Consider the following 16,071-nt stretch of genomic DNA (forward strand, 5'->3'; position numbering starts at 1 on the left):
TATCTATCTATCTATCTATCTATCTATCTATCTATCTATCTATCTATCTATCTATCTATCTATCTATCTATCTATCTATCTATCTATCTATCTATCTATCTATCTATCTTGTGCGTCTCTAATCGCATTTCTTGGTAAAGCCCCCATTATTTTGTACCTCTTGTGTGTAAGGGGTGGTTTTTTTAGGGGGGGTGACAAAGTGGGGGGTGGGAGAGGCATTAACATTTTTAACAAACACCTATCGAAGAGAAGTCTTCATTGACTCACCCCCCCCCCCCACCCCCACCCTCTTTCCCTCTTTCCTCCCGCTCATACAGGCATGCATGGGGGGTGGAGGGGGCGTGTCCTCGCTCCCCCCCTATAAAATCCGGCGTCCCCTCCAGCTGCAGATCACCGCGAACGAGACGCGCCTCCTCACCGACACAAAGGGAGAGAGAAGCGGAGTGGATCCTGTGCGCGTCCCGGTGCGCGCGTCACGCCAGATTGGAGAGTTTTTACGCACCGGAAACAGAGTCCACGCGCTCCGGCATGACTTCACCGGAACTCCGGGACTGAACCGGACCCGTGGCCCGCTTGTTGGCGCGCAAGTTGGCACTTGGATCGAGGACGCGCAGCAGAAAAAGCAGCGGAACGATGGAGCGGATCTCCGCGGGATGGTGCGCGCCGCTGCTCACGCTCCTCCTGTGGGGGACCGGCTGCCTGGGGGCCAAGGAGCTCCAGTGCCAGGAGATCTCGGTGCCTCTCTGCAAAGGCATCGGCTACAACTACACCTACATGCCCAACCAGTTCAACCACGACACGCAGGACGAGGCCGGACTGGAGGTGCACCAGTTCTGGCCGCTGGTGGAGATCCGCTGCTCCCCGGATCTGCGCTTCTTCCTGTGCAGCATGTACACCCCCATCTGCCTGGAGGACTACAAGAAACCTCTTCCGCCGTGCAGGAGCGTGTGCGAGCGCGCAAAAGCTGGTTGCGCACCGCTGATGAGGCAGTACGGCTTCCCCTGGCCGGACCGGATGAGGTGCGAGCTGCTGCCGGAGCAGGGCGACCAGCACACCCTGTGTATGGACTACAACCGGAGCCAGACCACCCCCACCACCACCACCGCGTCTCCGGTGCTGGGGAAGCCCACCAACCGACCTCTGAAGCCCTATAACAAGAAGAAGAACGGATTCGGACGCGTCCAGGGGGGGAAACACAAACCGGCCGCTTCCCAGTGTGAAGCGGGATGTTTCTGCCGCGCTCCGATGGTTCCGCTGAGCGGAGACGGACACCCGCTGCGCAGCCGCGTCCAGACGGGGCAGATCTCAGACTGCGCCATGCCGTGCCACAACCCGTACTTCACCCAGGAGGAGAGGACCTTCACCGCCTTCTGGATCGGGCTCTGGTCCGTCCTCTGCTTCATCTCCACTTTCGCCACCGTGGCGACTTTTTTAATCGACATGGAGAGGTTTAAATACCCGGAGCGCCCCATCATCTTCCTCTCCGCGTGTTATATGTTCGTGTCCGTGGGTTACATCGTCAGGTTGATCGCCGGACACGAAGAGGTGGCCTGTGGAGGCGTGGGGGAGCACATCCACTATGAAACCACGGGCCCCGCGCTCTGCACCGTGGTCTTCCTCCTGATTTACTTCTTCGGGATGGCCAGCTCCATCTGGTGGGTCATCCTCTCCCTCACCTGGTTCCTCGCCGCCGGGATGAAGTGGGGGAACGAGGCCATCGCCGGTTACGCGCAGTACTTCCACCTGGCGGCCTGGCTCATCCCCAGCATGAAGTCCATCGCGGTTCTGGCGCTCAGCTCCGTGGATGGAGACTCCGTGGCCGGGATTTGCTACGTGGGGAACCAGAATTTGGATAACCTAAGGGGGTTCGTGCTGGCCCCGCTGGTCATCTACCTGTTCATCGGCACCATGTTCCTGCTGGCCGGGTTCGTCTCGCTGTTCCGGATCAGGAGCGTCATCAAGCAAGGTGGGACCAAGACGGACAAACTAGAGCGGCTGATGATCCGGATCGGGGTGTTCACGGTCCTCTACACCGTCCCGGCCACCGTGATCGTGGCGTGTTATTTCTACGAGCAGCACAACCGGCAGATGTGGGAGATTACGCACAACTGTACGTGCGTAACGGACCCCAACCGGCAGAAACCGGATTACGCGGTGTTCATGCTGAAGTACTTCATGTGTCTCCTGGTGGGGATCACCTCGGGGGGGTGGATCTGGTCCGGGAAGACCCTGGAGTCGTGGAGGACTTTCTGTACGCGTTGCTGCTGGGGGAGCAAAGCCTCAGCCGGATCCATGTACAGTGACGTCAGCACGGGACTCACCTGGAGGTCCGGGACCGCCAGTTCCGTGTCTTGCCCCAAACAGATGCCCCTGTCCCGGGTGTGAATTGAACAACAACCCCCCCCCCCCCCCCCCCCAAAAAAACACTTTAAAAAAATGTTTAACATGTTTATCATGATTTCGTTTGATTCCAGGTGAGTCACCGACAGGAGATCGATAATCGGTGGACTCATGGATCCAGAAATTAAGGAAGGGGGTTGAACTGAGAGAGAGGTGTGGGGGGGTGGGTGTTAATTGTGTCTGATTGTCCATCAGCCTGTTCTAATTAGCACATTAATGAGCGCCTAATGGCTTCTCTTTCAATCGGGGGGGCTGACAGCAGCAGAACAATGTTCCTAAAGAATGCGGCTCTTATCTGAGTTTAATGAATGCGTTCAGCTGACAGGACCCCCCCACCCCCCAGCCGGTGGGTGTCCCGGTAAAACCCGAGCCTCTTCTAGCTGTAAAGAACCGCCGTGTCTTAAACAGGAGGCTGATTCACTCCAACCTTCACTGCCTTAGAATAAAAACCGTCTCTTACGGGTCGCCTCAGCGCGTAAAAGTGTATTTATATAATTATTGGTGTACAGATATTTTGTACATTTTGTATATGGAAAAAAAAATCCACCAGATTGTACATATGTATAATTTTCACTTTGATAGAAGAATTTATTTTGAGAATAAAAACAACTTTTTATTGAATTTCCCTTCGTGCGTCCTGCTCATTCTGGTGTGTTTCTTTGGAGGAGGAAATGTTTCAAATCTGCGCTGATTCTGTCTTCTGGAGCCACACGGGACGTGGGAGCTTCTCTAACCCACGCGAATGTGACACGCAGCGGGGGCCCCCCTCCACCCCCACAGGTGGTTATGGTTTAATGTCCCCCTGTGGTTTAGTCTGGTTATTAACTTTGGACCTTTGTCCCCTGTTGGGGCCCTGATCCGGGCTCAGGATGACGGAGTTAGTTTATCCTGTTTTACGCATTAAAAGTCGGATTCCTGCGTCTTCCACTTGAATTTATCCAACAGTTTGTGCAGAAAAATAGCTGAAATAGAAAGTAACTCGACCTTCATATTAAACCTGCGTTTAGTTTAATGCTTTTTCGTGAAGTTAATTAAGAGATAAGTAGGGAGAGCCAATCACGGACACCCTCTCTGTCGTGCGTAAAGACAACCCGGAAGTGTTTGTGCGTAATGCCAAGAATTTATAGTCGGTTTTTCTCCCCAACAACAGAAAATGATGTTTAAAATGTTTTGCATTATTTTACCTGCATTATATAATATGTGAATAAATAACCTGTCAGACATCCGTCATGCTAAAGACTTTACAGTTGTGTTCTGCTGCCCTCTGGCGGTTACACGTCGAAAAACCGTTACAGAAATTTAAATTAAACGTTCAGGGATTACTCAAATTAACTTTAAATAATGAGTGAAATAATGAATAATTAATGACATAAAAGTAGAAATTAATATCATGAAAATTCTTGAAGTGAAATAAATCTGTGTTTTATTACCGGACCACGTCTTGTGATATATTGTAAATGTGGAGAAAATTAAATTGTCTTATAAAGTTTTGTAAATTTTCCAAGACATTTAAAACATTTTGTTTTAGTCTTCAATGATGCTTCACTGTTTTTTCCCAATTCATTTCCCAGTTTAAAAAAAAAATCCTTTAAGGGAGAAATTTCAGAATGAATGACCTGAGAATGTTTGCTGTTTATTATAGAATTATTTAACACATTATGTTATTAAATATGTACGCACTAGATTATAACATTAATTTACAGGAACCTATTTTCATCACATCAGCAGATGAACGCTAGTGAGTGAGGAAAATGTACTAATATACTGATATAAATTCAGTTTTAAATTAAATTTATTTAAATTAACCGGAGTCACATAGGAAACAATCAAGTTTGAGGATCCGTGTCGTCGCTGCACGGACACGTGGTGACTGTGTGTGTGTGTGTGTGTGTGTGTGTGTGTGTGTGTGTGTGTGTGTGTGAACAGGTTTCTTCCGGTAACAGCTACTGTCCCGTCATGTCGGATTTACAGTCCATTCTTAGGATGTAACTGACTGGCAGCACTAAAGCATGCTGGGATCAGCTGTAGCCCCCCCACCCCCCCACACACACACACTCTGTATGTGGACAGTCAGACTATAGTTGGGGGGTGGAGAGAAAAACATTTTAAATTCATCCGCTAACGGACGAGTGTGAAAAGTCCTGCAGGGTTCAGGTTTCAAGGTGAGAGGTCAAAGGTCATGTTTGTCATTCCCGGAATTTTTGTGCTACAAAAAAAAAAGGGGGGGGGAGTCAGAGGACATCTCTTTAACTTATGATTAGGGAGAAATTGTAAAACAAATTAAAAAACCGCTGCCGGGGGAGGTGAGCTCCATTACAGCTCTGTGTAGAAAAGCTAAAGGGAGAGTGACACACACACACACACACACACACACTGCATTGAAAAGCAAGCTGCCTTCACTTTAGCAGCTAAGCCAGTAGCGTTAGCATGCGTCCTGATTCAAGAAAGTGGGGGCGGGGCTGAAGGCTGAGGAGGGAGTGGCTTAAGTGGTCACTGAGAGTGTGTGATGATGATGTCACAGGATTCATTTTCGAAGGTAATTTTTTTTTTATGTATAAATAAATATCTCAAAATTGCGGAATCAGTGTGTGTGTGTGTGTGTGTGTGTGTTCAGTGACACCGTTCAGTGTGAACCGGGTCAACAGGTTTGCTTTTCCGACCTCCAGACCTCCACCCGCGACCCTTCTCCAAACCGACCAATCAGGAGCCGCCTCTCCCAGCTGCCAGAGATACTGCTGCAGAAGAAGAATGGGGGGGGGGTGAGGTGTGGGGGCGGGGTCAGGGCCACGCTCATGGCGCTGCGTATGCTGTCGTTGTTTTAGCGGGTGTCAGTTTTGCCGCGGGTTCCGCCGTCGTCGTCATCCACCGGGGTTGGGTTGAAGTCGTGTGACGGAGGTCAGAGGTCAAACTGAGGTGGCCGTCACCCAGACGACAGCTGATCCGGCACCTCATGAAGGACAGCAGCACGAGCGACACGTGAACTAACACACGCGACACGCAACACGGTTTATTTACACAACAAATAAACAACAACAATAAACAACAACAACAAGCATCACCCGTTCACACCCACGCCCTCTTGTCCTCGCCGCCGTCAGACGACTGACCCGAGTCCCCCCCCGCCGGTTTCCTCCCTCCCAGGGGAAGCGGCCCCCTGGGGCTCAGCGGCGGCCCCCGGGGGGCCACAGGGGGCCTCTGGTGGTTGTGGAGAACAAAGCGAGCCGCTACCGCGGGACCCGCGTCCACCTTGTGTTTACCCTCAGGCGTCGTCTCCTGGGGGGCATGGGGGGGGTTCATGGTGGGAGGAGCCTCAGGCTTCAGGCTGGTTCTCCTTCCATCGCCGTCGTCCATCGTGGTCGCCGTGGTGAAGACGCTGGATTGCTCCCCTTTGCTCATCTCCTCCATCAGCACCTCCTTCTTGCTCCTCCAGGTCAACACCCCCCTCACGGCCCCCACCAGGTCCCCCAGACTCAACAGGACCGACAGCGAGCCCACGCCCAGCGAGAAAACCAGCATCAGAGTCTTCTCCGTCGGCCTGGAGACGTAACACTCCACCCCGGAGGTGCAGGGGGGCTCGTAACACAGGAAGCTCCTCGGAACCGACAGACCGAACAGGAAGAACTGCCCGGCGCCGAAGACCCCCTCCAGGAGGATCCGCAGGGTCACCACCAGGAAGTAGGAGCAGTAAAAGCGGGGAGCGTCCCATTCCCGAGGAGCTTTGCGGAGCGAGAACTCTCCTGAGGAGCTCCCGTAACGGACTCCCCGGAAATGGACGTAGGAGAAAACTTGATGCAGGACGTAGGCGGCGAAGACGGCGTGGGGGAGGAAGAGGAGGAGGAGCTGGAGGAGCCAGAGACGGAGGACGGAGACGGGGGAGAAGACGTCGAAGCAGACGGTGGAGCAGCCGGGTTGGAGGGTGTTGCAGACGAATCTCTCCTGCTCGTCGCTGAAGACGGGGAAAGCGGCCAGAAGGAGGACCAGGAGACGCAGGAGGAGCATCAGGAGCCACCAGGTCTTACCTGGAGAACGGAACGGCGCCACCAGGAGGTCAAAAGAAGTCCAACAGGAGCGTTAATAGAAAAAAACCTCCAACTCACCCATGAATGAAACGTTCTGGCTGATGGCGATGAAGAGGACGTCCGTCGCCCCCATCTTCCTCGTCGTTCAGAGCAGATTAAAGTTCAGAACCCGACTCGACGTCCGCCCCCACCCCATCCCCCCCCAACCCCCATTCCCTTCCCTGACTCGCCGTCCAATGGCGTCACCTCGCCTGTTTTCCTCCTGAGGAGGCCGCGACCAGTAAAGCTATTCTTACCCGGCTGCCATCAAAGCATTGTTGGGATGTCACCAAGTCGCCTTTACAGCTGGTAACAGACCATAATCTCCTGTTCACCTCCCAGCAACCATCACACGCACCACTGTTGTTATTTATACAGAAATAACGCAGTTATTGTTCAGTTAAGAGAAATTAGAGGAAAAACTTGAATTAAAAACAGAGTCATCAATAGTTTATTTAAAACTTTATACTAACTTTATTACTCAAATATTTACTCATCCATATACATATAAATAATTAATTTTTGAATGAATTTATTTCACATTTCAATGTCTTTAGTTCATGCGATCGTTCGCTGCAATGCTCACATGTCCACCAGGTGGCAGCAGAGAGGTCAGGCTGGCGCTGTCGTCAATCTTCTCGGGTCGTTTCGTTATATTTAGGCTGATTAAGAGTTTTTACATTGAGTAAAAACTTTTTGTTACCTTTATTTTTAACCTCTGCGTAGAAAAATTAATAAAAAAAACAATTAGAAAAAAATCCGTTTGGGCTCATCGGAGCTAAAGTTTGACTGAATATTCTCTTCAGAGCCTTCGGGAGAGGAAAGACTCTTTATTTGTTGTTATTTACAGACGGATGTTCGGTTTATTATTAGTTCGTCACGTCTCGTAATTTGTGTTTCAGTCTTTTACCATAAAATCATCGTCATAATCATAAACGTCTACCTGAGTATTAAGAGATTCCTGTGGTAAAAACGTGCAAAAAAAAACACACAAAAAAAACGCTTTTATTCTACGATAAAATAAATAGCACTAAGTCATAATAATCACTTAAAATAAACTCTTTGATCCGGATGTTTCTGAACAGGTGATCCAACGACCTGGACGCGTCTCTCTCTTTTTTTCACGATTAAGCTGGAAGCCTCTCGGGTTTCTGGAGTTCACGGGTTCACGCTCCGGGTGTGAGGTCAAGGTGAGGTCAGGACAGGATTGCAGGGACCCACCCCGTCCCACACAGGTTGTCCACGCTGGCCGAGCGTTTCCTGGCTGCTTTCCGTACGTCCTTATATCTGTCGTCGCACAACCTGGAAATGGCCTGAAAGGAGGAGAGAAATCTGACTTCACCGAAGGATTAAGGAGGAGGAGGAGGAGGAGGAGGAGGATGAAGAGCAGGAGCACCTCCAGCTTCAGGGCCTTGTCTCTGCTGAGCGGCTCCAGGGGGAAGCTGAGGCTGTTGGTCTCCGACAGCGAGCGCAGGTCGAAGTAATACTTGGCGTAGACGCTGGACGGGACGTTGATGTTGAACTGCAGCAGCTCCAGGAAGTGACGCTCCAACTCGTTCCTGATTGGAGGAGAGAAGCTGGTTCAGGGTTGGGGGGTTGGGGGGGTGATATGAAAGTGTGGAATCAAACGGAAGCAGGACTCACATGTCCTCCACCGTCATGTCCTTCAGGATCTGGCAGTAGTCCACGTTCCACACGGCCTGGTCGTCCCACACCTTGGAGGCCAGCAGGATGGCGCCCAGAACGATCCGCTTCCAGTTTCCGGGTCGGATGTCGATGTCGGCGTAGGTCAGGAGTCGCTCCAGGTAGACCTGGGTGGAGAACCAGCGGCAGGTCATTTAAACTTATTTGTTTTTTCAAAGATCAGTGCGGATCGGGGGGCTACCAGCGTGACGATGGCGCATTCAGACGTGAGCTGAGCGGCGCTGAACAGCGTCCGGATGAAGCGGTAGATCTGCCTCTGCTCCGGGGGGCGCTGGTCGTAGTCCAGAGGAACCTCCGATTTCTGGAGAAGAAGGTGGAGGTAAAGACGCGAAAATAAAATAAAAAGACATAATCCAAAATTTAGCAGCTTGGTTAAAGAAAACAGCAATGTTTGTTTGTTTGTTTGTTTGTTTGTTTACTTACTGACAGAGGATGAAGCTTCTCATCAAATATATCGAGCAGCATTCCTCTATCTGTGTCCCTGACAGGAAACACAACAGTCACAGATTATTTTACTACTAAAATGCTTCATAGATATTATTTGATCTCCTCCTATTTAGTTCACGTGTGTCAAACTCATGGCCCGGGGGCCACACGTGGCCCTCTACATCACTTTATGTGGCCCACGAGAGCATAAAACGTCAAGAGTGTTTTTGAAGGGTGATTTCCCAATTTTATTGATTATATCTGTGTTTTTATCCTCATTACTAAATATTAAATATATCTGTGATTTGAGATTTAGCGTTAGCACCATTAGCTTTAAAAATGACTGGAATCCCACCTGTTTTTTATGTGGTAGTAAATCGCCAGCGCTACACTGTCAAGAGAGAAAGAAAATACACAAGTTAACTCCAATAACAGGTAAATAACAGTTAAGTAATGGTTAAAATAAGAGTTCAAATTAAAGTTAAAATAAGAGTTAAAATAAGAGATTAAATAAGACTTTAAATAAAAGTTAAAATAAGAGTTAAATAAGAGTTAAAATAAGAGTTAAATAAGAGTTAAAATATAAGTTAAAATAAGTTAAAATAAAAGTTAAAATAAGAGTTAAAATATAAGTTAAAATAAGAGTTAAAATAAGAGATTAAATAAGACTTTAAATAAAAGTTAAAATAAGAGTTAAATAAGAGTTAAAATAAGAGTAAAATAAGAGTTAAAATATAAGTTAAAATAAGTTAAAATAAAAGTTAAAATAAGAGTTAAAATATAAGTTAAAATAAGAGTTAAAATAAGAGATTAAATAAGACTTTAAATAAAAGTTAAAATAAGAGTTAAATAAGAGTTAAAATAAGAGTTAAATAAGAGTTAAAATATAAGTTAAAATAAGTTAAAATAAAAGTTAAAATAAGAGTTAAAATATAAGTTAAAATAAGAGTTAAAATAAGCTGCTATTGGTTTTATTTTACCATTTTACGGTGTATTTCAGGTTGGGTTGGCTCACTGTGTTGTCGTCTAAGAAGATGGTGGAACAGGAGCTGTATTTCCGCCTTGACACTGCGAGCTGGAAACACACACACACACACACACACACACACACACACACATATATAAATGACTCCCTGCTGTGAGGCTCATCAGATCGTTGAAATCAGACGAACACCAACAGAATAAAGAATCACTCACATCACTGATGAAGAGGCTTCTCCTTTTATCACGCACTGCAAGGACGGATCAATAGTTTAATTCGGCACAAACCCAGCAGGTATCACACACACACACGCACACACACACACACACACACACACACACACACGCACACACACACGCACACACGCACACACACACACACACACACACAGTAACATGAGACACAGACAGAACATTGGAGATGATGACAAGAGGCTTCTGCGCCACCAGGGGGCGACGCACCGGAGGAAACCTCTGAGCTTCAGAGGAGTTTGGCGGCTACTGCTTTGTTAATGCTAAATGTCAGCTAACGCTAACAGGAATGCTAAGCTAACTCACCGTCGTTCTGGGATTTGCTGAGGAAGATGGTGCTGGCTCGCGGGTGGTCCGACGGATTAGGCTCCAGATTCAGCTCTGTCAAAACACAAAGCCTGCGTCAGTCGCTCGAGAGGCAATAAAGGTCAGAAACACACGGTTGCCGGGGCGACCCGATCGCTGCAACCCCTTCAACGCTCCATCGACGGCGAGCGGCGGCGTCAGCTGCTGTGGAAGACGCTCTCGGACACATCCAGGAACGATTCCCGTTTGCGTCCGATGCTAATCTGGATGCTATCCAGATTAACATGCTAATCCAGACTAGCATCGCTTGTACAAACCCACCTAAAAGTGATGCTAACATTTCAGGTGACAAGACAGGAGATGAGGTCAATAAAAAACACAAGTCAAGCTTTTGATTTATGATGCGCTGAATTCGTTGTGTTTGTGCTGAGGTCAGCAGAATGATGTCATTTCCTGTTTGTTTTTAACTTTCTTTCATTCCTTCTTACTTTATTTCCCCGTCACCGTGTTGTCAAACACAAAGCCAGTTCAATCCATCTGTAATTACCTAATTAATCACCTATAAATTAATCTGATTGGACCATGCCTTCTAGTATTCCCAGAATGCACTGCAGCTGCTGTTTACAGGTAGGATTCCCCACCTCAGGTAAACTTTAATCACCTGCAGCGAAACAGGAGAAGCCCGACTAGCTAAGCTGCTGTTCCATAATGAATTAGCATCATGTGGACTGGACTCCTGTCAGAGCGGAAGAACTACACCCTGCTCCTGGCGCCGGGTTCATTGTAACAAAATCTTTATATTATGAATAAAGAAAATCCTGGATGAGCTACTTCAGTTAACTCATTTTAATAAAATGCATGCCGCTACACGGAGGAGAAAACCGACCAATCACAATCACAGCTACAGTGAAACTGGAGTCAACCGTACAGCTCCAGTTGTGGGTGGGGCCAGACAACCTGGCTCCTCCCATCACTCTAAATATGGTGTACAGCACGTTCTGATTGGACCACGACCCCGGCGTTACTGATGATGATGATGATGATGATGATGATGATGATGATGATGATGATGATGATGCCCCCCTTTAAGTGATTCTACCTACAGAAAAAGAATGCCCCACCCCCAATATTCATGCTAAGACAAACATTTGATTGCGTGTACTTGACAGTAAAGAGTAAAAAAAACAACAAGCTTTTCCTTATATGGATGCAGCCTCTGATGGCTCCTCCCACTCAGTTACTGGACACACCCTCCACCAAGAATATAAAAAATCATAAATCAAACAATCAACCAATCAATCAATCAATCAATGGACCTCTCCTCTCATTTCCTAACTAACTAACTAAACCTCCCGCCTGCCATCAGCCCCGACCGGCTCACAGAAAGACATTTAAAGATCATCAAGGGCAACGCTCAGCGGTAACCACGGCAACACCAGTGTCACAATAGGCTGACCCCAGCATGAGAGTGTCAGCTGATGATGAGGCGTCGCCCAAACAAAGTGGGCCTTGTCAAAGGAAAAGGCAGATCGTATGACAGCTTCCTCCACCCATTCTCCTCTTCCTCCTCCTCTTCATCAGTTTCTATCAGTTAATCTCAGATTAACTCGGATTAAACGTTACAGACGATCTGGTGAGTAATCGTGTGGATTTCACACACATGGTTCCGAGAGCAAATCACCATCGTATACTCCGATAATCCATGACGAAGGAATTATCTGTTCTTTAAAACAAGCATCAAATCCCTCAGTGACAGAAGAAATATGGCATGATGGGAAATGTAGTCAGGCTGAATGATGAACCTGTAGTTCTGGTTTCACTTATAATTAAAGATTGAACTCACTTCAGGCAGCAGCTAGGCATGATGGGATTATTTTACCTAACTCAAACCCTAATCCCTAACCCAACCCCTAAACTAACCCCACGGCCCATCCCGTGGGGAGGGGGCTGAATCTCTCTGAGTTATGTCATTTCAAATCCCACAAACAAAGAAAGAAACAAAGAGGTAAACAGGTCACAGTCTCCTCCACCTCACTAGTGAATGAGGGGGGTGTTGAAAACAACCCCCCCCCCCACGCATAGGACTCAGTCTGTGGAGGGAACGTGAACACATGACCCCCTCCAGGGATCTCATGCCATGTTTCTGCTGCTCCATCATTATTACAGGGAACAGATCAATCAGTCAACCAATATTTAATCCATATGTAGTCTATACAAGGCTTATATATGGAAGCTATAAATAGACTGTATATAGACTAATATAGATTATATATAGATGATATATAGATTATATATAGACTAAAATAGATTATATATTGACTATATTAGATTATATACAGACTATAAATAGTTATTATATACACTATAAATAGATAATATATAGACTATATTGAATTATAATCAGACTATAATTAGATTATATACAGACTATAAATAGATTATATACAGACTATAAATAGATTACATCAAGACTATGAATAGATTATATATAGACTATAAATAGATTACGCATTAACTATAAATAGATTATATACAGACTAAAACTGGATTACTGTAAATATAGATTATAAACAGATTATATACTGAATATAAATAGATTATATACAGACTATAACTGGATTACTTTATAAATAGATTATAAACAGATTATATACTGACTATAAATAGATTATATACAGATTACAAATAGATTATATACAGACTATAAATAGATTACATAAATAATATGAATAGATTTTATATAGACTATAAATAGATTATGCATCAAATATAAATAGATTATATACAGACTAAAACTGGATTACTATATATTTAGATTATAAACAGATTATATACTGACTACAAATAGATTATATACAGACTAAAACTGAATTACTGTATATATAGATTATAAACAGATTATATACTGAATATAAATAGATTATATACAGACTATAACTGGATTACTTTATATATAGATTATAAACAGATTATTTACTGACTATAAATAGATTATATACAGACTATAACTGGATTACTTTATAAATAGATTATAAACAGATTATATACTGACTATAAATAGATTATATACAGATTACAAATAGATCATATACAGACTATAAATAGATTACATAAATAATATGAATAGATTTTATATAGACTATAAATAGATTATGCATCAAATATAAATAGATTATATACAGACTAAAACTGGATTACTATATATTTAGATTATAAACATATTATATACTGACTACAAATAGATTATATACAGACTAAAACTGAATTACTGTATATATAGATTATAAACAGATTATATACTGAATATAAATAGATTATATACAGACTATAATTGGATTACTGCATGCATAGATTATAAACAGGTTATATACTGACTATAAATAGATTATATACAGACTGTAACTGGATTACTGTATATGTAGATTATAAATAGATTATATACAGACTATAAATATATACAGTCTATACATAGAGCCTCTGGATTACCATCTAATCCCAAACAGTGTTGTTTACCGTCCACGTTCTCCCGGTCGCTGATGTGCTGCAGGTTGCCCCCGGTGTCCTCCCTGCTCAGGTCGGACTCTTGCTGGTAGGACTCCAGCCGGGAGTGGGTGTTCCTGCTCGGCTTGGGGCTCCCCGACACGCAGCAGGAGGTCGTGCCCCCCATCGTTCCGCTGGAGACACGCTGGATGCGGGGGGGAGGGTGGGGGCGGTACCGGAGGTGGGATCACCGAACCGAGCCAGGCGTGTCGGTCACCGCCGGATGCATCCGTGGAGGGGGGGGGGGGGGGGGGGCGTCACAGCTGGTGAAGGCTCTCTTCCACCGGGAGCATCCCGGAGCCGGTGTCCCCGGTCAGACAGGACGCATCCCGCTCCGGGCGGCGGCGGATGCACGACGGTGTTTGGATCGGTGTCGTGTCCCGGCTGTCAGGGCGATGGACCGACGGGGTGGGGGTGGGGTGGGGGGGTAAATTTAGTGAAAAGTTTCCGGTTCAAGCGGGTGGTTACCGGAGCACGTGCGGACAAGGATCATTGATTTATGATCATTATGGAAGCCCAATGCTGCCAACGGATCTGCGTTTTATATAGATTTTTTTTTTTTTTAAAGTTTATTGTAATATTTTTCACTTTCTAACACAATATTTTAAGCTTTAAAATTAAGAAAATCCGTGGATATATCAACAAACTTTTATATTTGTGACAAGATAATATTTATCCTCATATAATCATCCAAAAAAAATTTCATTGTGTCCTGAGAAGTTTGATTTTTATGTCAGAACAAGAAATAAAATATTTGTTATTTTTATAATTTAAATTAAGATCACCTTTCCTGAACTGGAGGCTCCTGGTGGTGGCGGCTGATGACTCTGCAGTGACTTGATGAAGGTGTTCATTTATCTTCATCTTCCTCATGATGAAGTCCCCGGTTTACATCTCAGGACTTCATTTCTGATGTTATGTCACGAAATATTTTGATTTTATTTATTTTTTTAGCGCTCGTGAATAAATATAAAACTTCTGAGAAGTGAATTCATTGAATAAACTTTTTTTTTTTTAATTTTTTTACCGGTAAATATTCTATATGAACCGGTCCTCTGACGTTTCCGTTATCCCTGTCCTCCCGGTTGCAGTAGCGCCTATCGACCAGTAGAGGTCGCCTTTCATCCTGTTAATGCCGCGCCTCGTGGTGTCGAGCCAGGAGGCCTCCAGTAGGCGGTTAGTCTCTAGGTGGAAATTTCCACTCCTGACATTCTGGACCAAAGGCCAGGAAGACAAGAGAAGCGATGAAATTAAATATTAAAAAGGATCTGACTCAACTTTATCAGAGAGAGTCTGTTTTGAGCAGACAGCAAAGAAAAAACTTTCTATTTGGTGTTTTCACCTCATTAATTCAGAATTCAGTCTCAGAATAGAATTAAATCCTTCTGGAGGATTTCATATCTGCTCATATCTGCTGTCCATTTTTGCTGGCAAATAAGATTATCTCTGTGGAGTTACGTTGACTTTTTGAGGAGTTGAATTGTGCGCTAAATGTTAAATTAAATCATTTCAAATGTCAGATGATGTGAGGAATGTTTGCTATGTTTGGTTTACATGAACTACAATTCCAAAGTTCCTTCATTCCCCCTCTTTCTGTTCACACTGCCTCTTTATGAAAGTCTTCAATGATAAACTCGTACATTTCTGTGAGAGATAACGAATCAAACTGCTGCTTCTGTGGGTGTGTTGCTGTGCAGTGTGTGTGAGTGTGTGTGTGTGTGTGTGTGTGTGAGTGTGAGGCGGCGTGATAACATTCATGTAAGCAAAGCGTTGAGATAGATGTGCGGACAAACACAAATTATCGACACATTTATTGCCATCAATCCCTCCGAGGTCGATGCTTTATCACCAGGGTTGCTATGGAAACTATTCATTCTCATTTCAGAGGCCCCTGAAATCTTAGTTGGCTTTAAAAAAAAAAAAAAACGTCCTTCAGATCTCATTCTTTCCTCCACCAAGGACGCTCCGCCGTCGTTTGTTTGTCAGCTGCTTTGAACGATGAGACAAAAAGTGCAGAAAGAACAGATCCAGAGAAATCCAGACTGGTTCTAAAGCATCTCCACTGGTTTGAATTCATCCTGAACCAAAGGAAACCCCGTCACCAATTAATGGGAGACTTTTGGGGAAGTCAAGGAAAAGTAAGCCACAACAATTTATGTGGGGGGGGGGGTGTCCTGACTTGATCGGGCCAAACCGGCACCCGGTGAAGGATACCCCTTCGCCAAGGCCAAACAGTCCTTCAAGGGTTTGTTGGGTTCACCGTCACCGCGTCTCAGTGAAGATTCATGGAAATCTCTTCTGTAGTTAAGAATCTTTGAGTATCTATTAGAGAATCTATTAGAGTATCTATTAGAGTATCTATTAGAGTATCTATTAGAGTATCTATTAGAGTATCTTTAGAGAA

At 45.2% G+C, this 16,071-nt stretch overlaps 3 protein-coding genes across 7 annotated transcripts; 1 reads left to right on the forward strand and 2 right to left on the reverse strand.

The window, feature by feature from the left end:
* The first annotated feature begins 405 nt into the window (after positions 1 to 405).
* LOC137612868 (frizzled-8-like) lies at positions 406 to 2,410 on the forward strand. Its single transcript, XM_068341637.1, has one exon. The coding sequence runs from the start codon at positions 634 to 636 to the stop codon at positions 2,383 to 2,385; it is 1,752 nt and encodes a 583-aa protein (XP_068197738.1). The 5' UTR covers positions 406 to 633; the 3' UTR covers positions 2,386 to 2,410.
* Positions 2,411 to 5,463: 3,053 nt separating this feature from the next.
* On the reverse strand, positions 5,464 to 6,552 carry LOC137612396 (gap junction delta-4 protein-like). The gene is made up of 2 exons (XM_068340898.1): positions 6,498 to 6,552; positions 5,464 to 6,419 (listed from the first exon to the last, which is right to left on the reverse strand). The coding sequence occupies exons 1-2, from the start codon at positions 6,550 to 6,552 to the stop codon at positions 5,464 to 5,466; spliced, it is 1,011 nt and encodes a 336-aa protein (XP_068196999.1).
* Positions 6,553 to 7,444: 892 nt separating this feature from the next.
* LOC137612129 (cyclin-Y-like) lies at positions 7,445 to 14,308 on the reverse strand. 5 transcript variants are annotated; one of them, XM_068340495.1, is made up of 10 exons: positions 13,641 to 14,308; positions 10,128 to 10,202; positions 9,786 to 9,820; positions 9,569 to 9,663; positions 8,944 to 8,979; positions 8,586 to 8,643; positions 8,344 to 8,463; positions 8,103 to 8,269; positions 7,855 to 8,017; positions 7,445 to 7,771 (listed from the first exon to the last, which is right to left on the reverse strand). In XM_068340495.1, exons 1-10 carry the CDS (start codon positions 13,792 to 13,794, stop codon positions 7,655 to 7,657), a joined length of 1,020 nt encoding a protein of 339 aa, XP_068196596.1. In that variant the 5' UTR covers positions 13,795 to 14,308; the 3' UTR covers positions 7,445 to 7,654. The 5 variants fall into 5 exon arrangements, with proteins under 5 accessions (XP_068196596.1, XP_068196595.1, XP_068196594.1 ...); XM_068340494.1 differs by having other exon boundaries at positions 13,614 to 14,308; XM_068340493.1 differs by having other exon boundaries at positions 7,445 to 8,017.
* Between the last annotated feature and the right edge of the window lie 1,763 nt (positions 14,309 to 16,071).

Source organism: Antennarius striatus, chromosome 18 (genome assembly GCF_040054535.1).
Source record: "Antennarius striatus isolate MH-2024 chromosome 18, ASM4005453v1, whole genome shotgun sequence".
Classification (NCBI taxonomy): domain Eukaryota; kingdom Metazoa; phylum Chordata; class Actinopteri; order Lophiiformes; family Antennariidae; genus Antennarius; species Antennarius striatus.